Here is an 11,085-nt window from a genome sequence, read left to right on the forward strand (position 1 = left end):
CTTTGAAGTTCTACAGGGAAGTAAAAGAAAATGTCTATACCAGTTTTCAAGTCCATAACCGTCGAATTTGAGTAGGTGAGAACGGACTTTTAATCTGTATAGCAGTTTATACTATAACGTACAATTCCTGATGAATGGTTACTACCTGCAAAGATCGATTTGCCACCGGAGATCACAAGCTTCAGATTCTTTGTGGTCAAACCAGAAAAAACACGAGGCAGAATAAGGTACTTTGTGCTAAAAAAAAATTGCTCAAACAATGAAAGTAAAACTGCAGGTGCAACACACAGAGAAGTCTCAAGGTCTCTAACACACACTAGCTAGATTTATGCACAACCTTTAGCTCCAATAGCACGAGTAGCCCAACTAAAATTACAAGACAAAAATAATTAAGACATCTCCCTGAATCTTGCAATGGCCTTCTTCTGGATTATGGTTTTATAACTATCACCAGCTTGAGCCTCCAGAGTTGGATCGGCTGCTTTCTTCTGCTGACTACCAAGCCCAGCCCTCACGTCACCAGACTTAGCCTGCACCGGCTCCTTGATGCCACTACCGTTCTTTCCAAGACCCTGGGTATTTGCAAAGTGGTTGCAAGGGAAAAAATGCCAATACATGCTCACATCAGAACGAATGTACATGTCATGCAGCTTCCATTCCGTAGGAAATATTGGCAAACTGATCCATCTGCAGTCAGATTGTTTTTCTACACCTAACAGTTTATGCACGCTTAAGTTTTAGCAAAAATTCTAATTCTCTACAGTAACTTTAGCAATTTGCTAACTAAACAAAAGATGCAAATGAAATAATATGAACTTAGAAAGAGTGGAAACCCCAAAATGACAGGTGACAGCCCACAGAAACCTAAACAGAGAATTATAAAAGAAACCAAAACAAACAAACATTCAAGAAACTGAACATAAAAGGTCAATATGCAACTTGTTTTATAATAGCGACAGCGGAATGGTTCTAAAAATATAGAGAAACAGTAACAGATGCACTAAGAGCTTCTGATAAAATGTCGGGAGCAGTTGATGCTAATAGGAGAAGAAAATTGCAGCTAATTCAACCAAGAGTATAAAAACTGAGAAATATGTTTGAGGTGATGGTGAACATACCAATCCTTCTTGCCAACCCATGTTGCGCAGAATACGGTTGCCCACATTGTTCTCATCTATTGCTCTATCAGCAGTGATCACCTCATAATTTTCAGTATTGTCAATTTCACCAACAGAACGTTCACCCACCCCTGGAGGAAATGGCATGGATCCCATCTCACTTGAACCCTTTCGAGATGGATAGTCACCAGCTTAACAAGGAATTTCCAGAAAATTAATTAAGATCTTGAAAAAGGAAGACAGGAAACATTCCTATAATGCACAGTTGTGTAGGATCGAGAGACAAATTCCAGATAATATCAGTAGAGGCAACCAAAATCCCCATTCACACCAAGTTGGGCATAAATTGATACAGGACTGGATATACTGTCAGCAAACCCATAAATGAGATTGCAAAATCTAAATTAGAGCGAGGATGCTTTTTAGTTCGTGACATCTTGTGCTCTAGAAACAAGACTAGAACCAACAATTGTACAATGAGTCAAGAAGAGAAGTAAAGAAGTTTTGCTCTTACTTGTATCCAGTCCATCATCATTGGGAAGCGATGAAGATAATCCATATAGACTTCGTCTCTCTGCAGCACGGTCTCTATACTGGGATTGTCCTGGTGCCTCAGAAAACCGACGTTTAGCACTCCCAGAAACTCCAGACGAAGAATATGATCCTAGAGAGGATAAATCTGTTTTGAAGGGTGCAGGAGTATGTGTCTCAGCATTTGCAGTTATCTCGCTTGTCCTTGTGGTTATATTAGATGAATAATTGCTTCCGCCAACATCAGATGATACATGAAATGTGGTATCTGACTTGATTGCTCCTCTGCCAGAGCCCCTTATGACACCCATAATAGTAGTTCCTAGACTATTACTGACAGGTCTAGGCTTTATGTCAGAATCCAGTATTTGAGAGCCACCAGTTCCTCGGCCAAGAGAATTATATCCAGCAACCAAGCTCATATCCCTAGAATTTCCAACATCGGACTTAGGCTTGGGTTTCAATGAGAACCCAATTCCACTGGGTGAACTGTTCAATTTATCAGCAACAGACCTGGTTGGTTCCTTATCATCAAAAGCACTCTGTGCAGCCTGGCCTTCTTGATTCCTTTGCTTCCACATTGCTAGGACATTGTTCATCTTCTTCTTATTGGCTAAGAGACTAATTTTTGAAGCCAGCTTTATCTCCTTTGCTTTCTCTTTTTCTTTCTTTTCAGCAGCTAGCGCTGCATTGGCCGCAGCTTGAACAGCCTCAGGCAATGAAGTTTTCTCAATTTGTTTAACTGTGGCTGCTGGTGCAGAAATCACCACCTTTTTACCACTGTTACTTTCAGGGATCTTCACACTTTCATTGACTGTGTCCCCAGTTGCCTTACTGTTGTTGCTTTCGTTACACGGGACATACTGTTGACTTTTTTGATCATACGAATACCAAACTCCAACATTGCTGTCATAGTAAAGACCTGAAACAAGAATAATTTAATAAATTTTGTCTTAAATGAAACAAATGTCCAAAGGCAAACGGTGTGTAGCTGAACAGCAGAACTAGTTCAGCTGCATAGCATAAGGTCTAAGACTACGACAGTAATAGCATATTTAAATGAAACACATGTCCAAAGGGAAACGATGTGTAGCAGAACTGGTTCACCTGCATAGCATTTTAAGGTCTAAAACTACGACAGTAATAGCATATTTGCGTACTTACCAGTATTTCCATCATAATAGAATCCAGAAGAAGAATCAAAGTAATAGCCCGACTTTTCGTCCCAAACAAATCCTGACTGTGGAGCGGAATCATCTTTCTGAGATTCTGAATTGCTGTTCTGTTTGTCCTCAGCATTGTACTCTTTTGGAGCCCAACCCACAGCATCATACTGATCATAACGGTAAATAAGGGAGTAAATAACAAGACTCGACAAAAACTATGCTCCAAAATAATAGATGCAGATTTAGAATGTGTAAAATTGTTACTCTTTAAAATTTAGAGTCTGCAAATTGTAACAGCCAAATATTTCTTAATTAACCACAAAGAAAAAAAGTTGTCTTATCGATTGTGACAGATACTGTATTCCTGTAACAGACCTGCTGTGCAAATGACGCAGCCTCGATGGCTGCTGCGGCAAGATTGTTTGACTGTGAAGACCCCGATGCAGGTCCATGTGTGCTTTTAGCATAGGCTACGCGTAGCACCTGACCATTTTTCTCGTGTCTAATTCCATTTGTAGCTTCAAGGGCTTTCGTAGCATCTTCGACCTAACACAAATGGTGTATAGCCACTGTGAACAACTCATATAAGCGGAAACATAATCTTAGCGATTCAGTAGTACTTACCGAATGAAAATGGACGAATGCAAAACCTCTAGACACATGAGTAAATTTGTCCCGAACAAGCCGGATGTCCTGCAGAGAATTCAGTCAAAGTGAGATGCAACTCTGCAGGAAGGAAACAATTATAGTCACAAAAGTTGGCTTTTGCCCACCTTTATTGGCGCATGCTTAGCAAATTCATATCGAAGCATTTCCTCATCAGCATTTTCTTCCAGGCCACGAACAACTAAAACATGAGTTGGACCTGCAAATGACAGTATATAATAAAGCAATGCACTACATATTTCACAAATTCTACAATCAAGGGATAAACTTACCTAGTTCAGATCCCCGTTTTCCAAATGGTTGAGTGGAAGATGCTGCATCAGCTGGTGGAGCATCGTCCGTACGTGGCTCATTGCACTGTGAGAATGCAAGTAAACATGCAATTAAATGGAAAGGAAAGCGAGAGCAACAAAGAGCTTGCAAGTAGACAAGTAGCTACGATGTATTAAGGCAGCATGGGGCAGTAAATTTTTTCAAAGTTCACTAAGTTGGTTTCAATTTTGACATCATTGGTGCATTTCAGAAACCAGAACCCAGTCAAGCAGAGCAAAAAGTCACAATTTTTAAGGCAATGTTTCCCCAGGCTCTTGGACTTTATTTTGGCTTTCTATTTTTTATAACCCCATACTACATCACCTCAGGCATGCAAGCAGCAGCAAATACATGTGTTATATTGCTGTTGTTTAGATTTGGGACTGGATGGTCAAACTGGATTTATTAATTTCTTTAGAAAATAATTTCAGTTGGAGTGGACACGATTGGGCAACTGGATGGTCCAACTGAATTTGTTTCGTTCTTTAGAAGATAATTCAGTTGGAGAGGACACGACATAGCATTGCCGTTGTACATATTGAAGTATTGAACTGGGTATTAAACACTTCCCACGTAGATATGAACAGGACCTCTAATATCAAGTCCAGGCCAATCCATCCAACATCTAAGTGATGCAATAAGTAATTTGTCCAGGAGTGAAGACATAATGGAAATTCTGAACTGGCCCCTTCAAATGGAGATATTATGAGCACATCGATACAGGACTCCTGAAGTTCAAACAGTCACAGATCATGGAACTCCTACAGCACACCGATTTTGCCTAGGTTTTGCACCTTAATGCTAACAAGGGATATGTGAAGATTAAATGGGGAAAACAGAAAAGGTGTACTCAGCTACTAAACTCATGCTAAGAGATACGCTGCATTTGGAAGGAAGAAAGTGTAAACCACACCATTGACTGGGAAAAAATGAAGCAAGCTAGATTAAGAGTGCTAATGCAGCTTTCTGATAAATAATTGTCCCACAATAGTACCCACTTAAATTTAAATGAGACCAAAATATACCTGAAAACAGGACATTCTGCGGGCAAAATTCATACAGCCACATATAGTACATATCCAATCACATGGTGCGGATATGTTCCTGCGCCCATATGTAGGCCTTGTAACATGTTCAAGAGAATCCCCACCAGGTGGCTTACTACTGCAGTGACGACAGTCGGTGGATTATTGTTACAATAGATAAGGAATATACTATAAGCACAAAAGGAGTACGGTATATGATAAGCAAACATATTTGAATGGGAGAATATAATGACTCAACAAACTCACTTCTGTACAAGTTAAAAGTTTATGTTTCTATTCAAATTTGAAAACATGACCAAGCAGTGAAACAAATTCCACGTTGTCAATCTGTAATGCCATCAAATAAAAGTCATCGTCCTGTTTGGTTTCACCGACATCATATGCAATTTGCCTCAGTAGATGGCAGAGCAGACAAAGTTTGTTTTGAAGGACAGTAAAACGAAAAATACAAGGTTGAGCCATCTTACAGTTTTGACATATGAACGCAAGCTCCAGTAAGAATTAGTAATATAATGCTTGCGGAACAAAAGACAAACATGAAATATTAGGGACTGCAGAAAAAAACATGTCCATACTAATTGATCTGCCAGTGTACAAGGTTTGATATTCTTACACTTCTAAAGCAATTGCATCAAAAATCATTTAAAAAAATGATCAATAGGCCAATTCTGGAGTTACAATCAAGAACATTTCTTCACATAGATAATTTACAACGTCTTAAAGAGGACACATACCTGTACTCGAAAAATATCTGCCTACCATCAATCAGAAGGCCATTGTCTCCCGTACTATCCATCATTTTGCGGGAAGCTTCCTGTGGGAGGCACACAAATATTTGTGAGCATAATAGCAAATGACTGTCTAGTCGGTAATGTAGAGCTCAGACCAGTTGTATGTACCACAGTAGGGAAGTCAATAAAAGCAAATCCCCTAGAAACGCCAGAGGGTCGCTCCTTGATCACGCGCACACTACGAAGAGGGCCCCACTCAGCCTAAAAGAGACCAGACCTAAATGATTAAAATGAACGAGACAATACACTTCCAACCAGTTTTAACATTTTATGACGAGGAACTTGTACAAGAATCTGATATAGGTCATCTTCATTGGTCTTCTGGGACAGACCCTTAAGAACAACAGTCGCAGATGGTGCCTGCAAGTATTCAAGCAAACATAATTAGCTTTATATGTTGAAAACACGAGAAAAAAATAGAAGTATGTCCTCACCACTATATCATCATGCCTTCTTTCATCCCAGTCCTGTTCTCTTCTTCTGTCAAAGCGATTATCATCATAACCATCTCTTTGGCTCCGACTATGACTTTTGCCACGCGGAGACCTTGATCTTGACCGAGATCTTGATCGGTTATCATGCCCACGTGACCGAGAACGGCTATGACGAGCATATGGGCTACCGTCTCTTTCATGGCTTAACCCCTTCCTTTCACGTTCATGCTCAAACGAATCATGTCTTCTCCAGCTACTCTCTCTCCTTCCCTTCTCAAAGTCCGAATCACAGCTGTAACGGCCATATTGATGATCTCTTTCAAAGCTGTCCTCTCTGCTTTGGTAGCGGTCTTCAAACTGAGCACCAAACTCCCCTCTATCTCTACTTCCAACCCTTTTGTTCCTATCAACACAAAAATAAGGACAACTACCAGATTAACAGTCATTCTCAGTAGCACGATAGTGTTTCAAATCCTACAGGAATCAAATTCATGGTATTTTCCATCATTGCAGAAATCAGATGCATGCCTTCTGTAGTCTTTGGCAGTTGCAAAATCCTCATCAGAATTTCTTCGAGGCTGAGACCACATCGTGCCAGCAGAGGGTGGTGGTGCGTACATATTTCTATCATGTATATCTTGACCAAACGCACCCCTTCGATCGCTAGGAAATCCTTCATCCACATATCTCCTACCACTGTAGGATCCACCAGCCCTGCAAATTGAGATATGACAAAGCAATTTAATGCGAAAAATGCATGTCAAACATAAATGGACAAACATTGCAGCTACTTTACAAATAGAAGGTGGCATACTAAAATGTATAAATAGAAATAAAATAAACAGCAATTATGGTGAATACTGAATAGGCACATTTTAACAGGAAACAATATAATATAATTACCTAAAGTCTGGCTCATTAATGACACCATACCCATCAGGTGCCTGTAGATTCAACAGAATAAGTTGAGTCAGCAACAAAGTCTACGGAACAGGCAGGTAAATCCATTCCATTTAAGCAACGGCCGCTTCTTGAATTTGTTTACAACATAACGCTTGATACACGGAAGCCAATCACATGGCCAATAGATCTGCTATCTTCAGCATCCTTGGTAGTTAATAAAGGAAAGGCTGCAATTACACTGTTGTTCTCCCATCCATGATGTGGACCATAACGCCCACGGTCCATTTCTCTTTGTGATCTTTCAAATTTTGGGGCACAGATAATTTATGGTGTATCCTGCAAGAGAAGCATGGCGCGATGCAGTTAAGCACAAACAAGGAAACCACCATAATGCCACGCTTCACTAGATCTTTGTAACGAACCAGAAGTACTATAAGGGCAGTCACAACGCATTGTATCTTATGGTTGTATCTTAAGCAACATTAATGTTTTAGATACATCCCTTGCAATGCATCGTATCTTTGCTTAGTATCTAAAAAAGGGTCTATTTAATATGTTTTGAGATCAATGCTAACGTAGACGTACAGGCACGACACAGGAGGCAGGGGCCTCAGGAACATAGAAGGCCACGGCCACATGAATTCAAGCTTGGCGACGACCAATCGAATCTCAGCCTCTTGGATTGAGGCCTTGATGTGACAAACTGAATCTCAGCCGCGACCAATCGAGGAGGCAGGGATCTCTGTGTCGGGCGCCAGAAGCCTTGTGTGAGGAGAAGGCAGCGGCCAGCTGGTGAGGAGCCTGCGATGGCAGCAGCTTGGCCGAGGGCTACGGTGGCAGCTTGGATCGATGGCGGTGGGTAGAGGGAGGGGAGAGGAAGGTGCGCTGCGCACAGGATCTGGAGGGCGAGTAACTTGCTTCGGTTTCGATGCCAAGACTGGTACCGTAAATAAGATACAATGACCCTCTATTTCTTCATTAATTAGCCTTACGCGTCAGCATTTGTCCTACGTGGCAGGTTTTAGATACGGTACAACTTGGAGCACTGTGACCGCCCTAACCCCTAACCATATCAGGGTCAAAGCTGTTTAACCAATATGTGAGTATTTATTGCTGCTAGGTATGACCATCCTAGAGTTACTTCTTATTGTATATATTTTGTAGTAATTATACTATAGACAGGCCTGCCGTGAATGCAGGAATTATACACGGAACAGAACAACTTGTCCAGAATTTTGTGGGATTCCTACATTCCAAATGGGGTCAATGTATAGGTGGAAAAAAAATCATATGCATCTTGCGAATAGAGAGCAGGAATTCAGCAGCATGACTACAACAACAGCAAGTTTCACTGCGATGAATTAACCGGTTAGCGGGCAGGGGGCTAGTTTACAGGAATAAATTTACACATGAACATTCAACTGCAAACACTGCGTGCCAGCTTATGGCTTGTTCCCATGGAAGAGTAAGCCTACACATCAACCATAGGAAAAAATGCAGGGCATGTTTCTACAATGTTCCTGGTAGAAACCACCAAACCAGCACTACAAAACTAAATATCCCCCACGCCCACCGCCACCCCCAGAGGCCAAGCGATCCTAGTCGCTGTCTAGTCAGAAACTAACACTTCCTAGCCAGCTAGTGGCGCAACTTACTCTGCGAGCCGAGCCGCTGCAGGTAGCCACCCTCCCTGCACCGGCTAGATGAGTAGCTGGCGATTAGACGGCAACTAAAAAACTATGCTGCCATAGACACGGTGCAAATATTGTAGAAACATGCCCTGCAGGTCCTATATCTCTCACATGTTACCACCGAATTATTATCAACTATGCACAGTACACGGAATTCCCAATCTTACAAACAGAAAATGCAATTACGGGATGGAAGTGAGCAATCCTCACGTTGAACTCGAGTGGGGGATCTCGGGGGTTCTCCGGCTCGGCACGTCGACGACGAAGCAGAAGACACGGCGGCTCGTGAGCTCGTCGGCGAATCTCGAGTGCGCCCGGTCGGTTGGGAGCTCGGGTCGGGGCAGAGGCCACGGGGCGTGACCAATCGGCGCCGGGAGCGAGGTACTCGGGGGCGAAGGATGTCGTTCCGCCGGCTGGAGGAGGGCTGCGCCGCCAGTGACCGGAGATCGAGCGGCGGCGGCCCGGATATGGGTGGCGGCTGGGTACGAACCCTAGCTCAAGGATGCCGTATGATTCGGGCTGTGTTCTGCTCGGTCTGGTGAGAGGTACGAATATGTTTTTAAAAAACTAGCCTAAAGCTTTGACTAAAGAAGAAGAAAGTTGTCCGGTTTATTAACGGAAAACCAGACTAAAACCGATGAGAGGTACTGATATAGTAGCTCTAACCAGCCATTTATTATGTAGTACAGTATACACCGAAATCGCATCTTCTAGGTTGTAGTGAAAATATTTGCAACACGAGAATCAACCTGTGGTTGGATGGTTAGCAGGGCTATGGTATCCTTATCATATGAGAGTTTAAATTCCAGATTTGATACTTTGTCTTCTAAGGACGAAATATTCTTTAGTGGAAGGAGACGTTTCCGTCGACAACAAGACTCATGTGCTGACTTCATCAATCTCAAGACATGTCGGATCAGTTTCTTGAATGTAGTCTCTCGGAGATGCTCATAGGAATATAGTGTGTGCGTGCGTTTATATGGGTGAGTGTATGTGGGTGAGTGTATGTGTGAGCGTGTTTGGGTGAGTGTATGTACTGTGTTTCGCAAAATAAAATATTTAGAACGCTCCAACCAGCGTTGTGTCGAGAAGGTCCAAAAACTAATTTTTTGTTTGGGCTCTAGCTTTCACAGCCTAAAATGTTGGAGCTTCTAGAAGGAGCCCAAACAAACAGATCGTGAGACGGGGGGCCTCAAGGGATAGAGTTGGGTTGGATGGGGTGGGTTGTTGTTCTTTTGGATGAGAGAGATTAGCGGTGAGGGAATGGCCAAGGTGATAAAATATTATGTCACAGTTCTTGAAAGAATTGAAGTAAAGAATATCATGTTGTACAAAATGATGGTGAATAGTTCATGCTTTTTTTTTTTATTCAGCGACCTCCGACCAACCTTGTGGTGCTAGCCAATGGATATTAAAACTCTACTACGACCAATTTATGGTGCCAGCCAATGGATCATAGTAAACTACGATTCTTAGTTTGAATCGCGCTTGTATGTCACACTGCTCCCATAAATTTTCCCGGGTTCGGTGCGATCATAAAAATGAATGATGTGAGCCATCAAATCGAAGGGTTTCACAACTTGGCACTGACCCCACTGACAGGCCTTGCTAGTGCAATATTTGAAGCGTCAGAATATCATCAATGATGTAGATGAACTAGGATATGATGATGCCCCTAGTGTTGCTGGTATGATCACTAGAGGGATGGTGTCCAAAGTGTCCTTGGTATGGTTACCAATGTTGTTGATATGATCACTAGAGGTATGATATCCGCAGTATGTTGTTGGTATGATCAAAAGAGGGATGAGGCCCCTAGTGTCACGGTGCATAGGTTGATGTAGAATGCAAGTTGCTTGGAAAATTGTCAATCATGGACTCAGATGGTGTTGCTTACATGCAGAAGTGGCATACCAAAGCTGCAAAAATTATCAAGGAAGTGCATCTTTCTCTTTATTAATTAGCTAAATAAAAAGCCTAAATTACCCTTGGAAATTGACGGGTCGATTTCGTTGGTACTCCCAACACCATTAGGAGAGTACCAGGGTACCGTAAATATCCTCCAAGAAGAAGCAGGGTGAAACAAAATCAACCAGAAAGAGAATAAAAGTTTTATTTGTTTGCGATGTTGGCTTTCCCTTGTAACACCAGCTACGGACATGACCTTAGAAAAGGTAACCTAGAGGATAATCATCAGGAACCGTCGAAGTACCATGGCAGTTGCATTATGATAACTTAGCTTCCGTGTGTTTATGTGAAAGACAACATGCTTCCATGATGCTTTTCAGCAGGATGAGAATTTATACTGTAGACTTCATGTGACCGAATATCCCCACGACTTCATCATGCCCTATGCACACTTCACATGCCTCAAGAACACGGATACATAGGAGATGATGACTTAAGTAAAATGATTATGGGACAAATGGC

The 11,085-nt window shown here is 42.0% G+C and overlaps 1 protein-coding gene across 2 annotated transcripts; it reads right to left on the bottom strand.

The window, feature by feature from the left end:
- Positions 1 to 223: 223 nt before the first annotated feature.
- On the bottom strand, positions 224 to 9,037 carry LOC124704590 (SUPPRESSOR OF ABI3-5-like). Of its 2 annotated transcripts, none has more exons than XM_047236862.1 (17): positions 8,869 to 9,037; positions 7,205 to 7,303; positions 6,968 to 7,008; positions 6,593 to 6,778; positions 6,065 to 6,467; positions 5,919 to 5,990; positions 5,739 to 5,831; positions 5,574 to 5,653; positions 4,819 to 4,954; positions 3,754 to 3,838; positions 3,589 to 3,680; positions 3,440 to 3,508; positions 3,191 to 3,361; positions 2,814 to 2,982; positions 1,633 to 2,571; positions 1,119 to 1,309; positions 224 to 572 (listed from the first exon to the last, which is right to left on the bottom strand). In XM_047236862.1, exons 2-17 carry the CDS (start codon positions 7,250 to 7,252, stop codon positions 390 to 392), a joined length of 2,958 nt encoding a protein of 985 aa, XP_047092818.1. In that variant the 5' UTR covers positions 7,253 to 7,303; positions 8,869 to 9,037; the 3' UTR covers positions 224 to 389. The 2 variants fall into 2 exon arrangements, with proteins under 2 accessions (XP_047092818.1, XP_047092817.1); XM_047236861.1 differs by having other exon boundaries at positions 4,819 to 4,957; positions 8,869 to 9,036.
- Positions 9,038 to 11,085: the final 2,048 nt, after the last annotated feature.

The sequence above is a fragment of the Lolium rigidum genome, chromosome 3 (genome assembly GCF_022539505.1).
Source record: "Lolium rigidum isolate FL_2022 chromosome 3, APGP_CSIRO_Lrig_0.1, whole genome shotgun sequence".
Lineage (NCBI taxonomy): Eukaryota > Viridiplantae > Streptophyta > Magnoliopsida > Poales > Poaceae > Lolium > Lolium rigidum.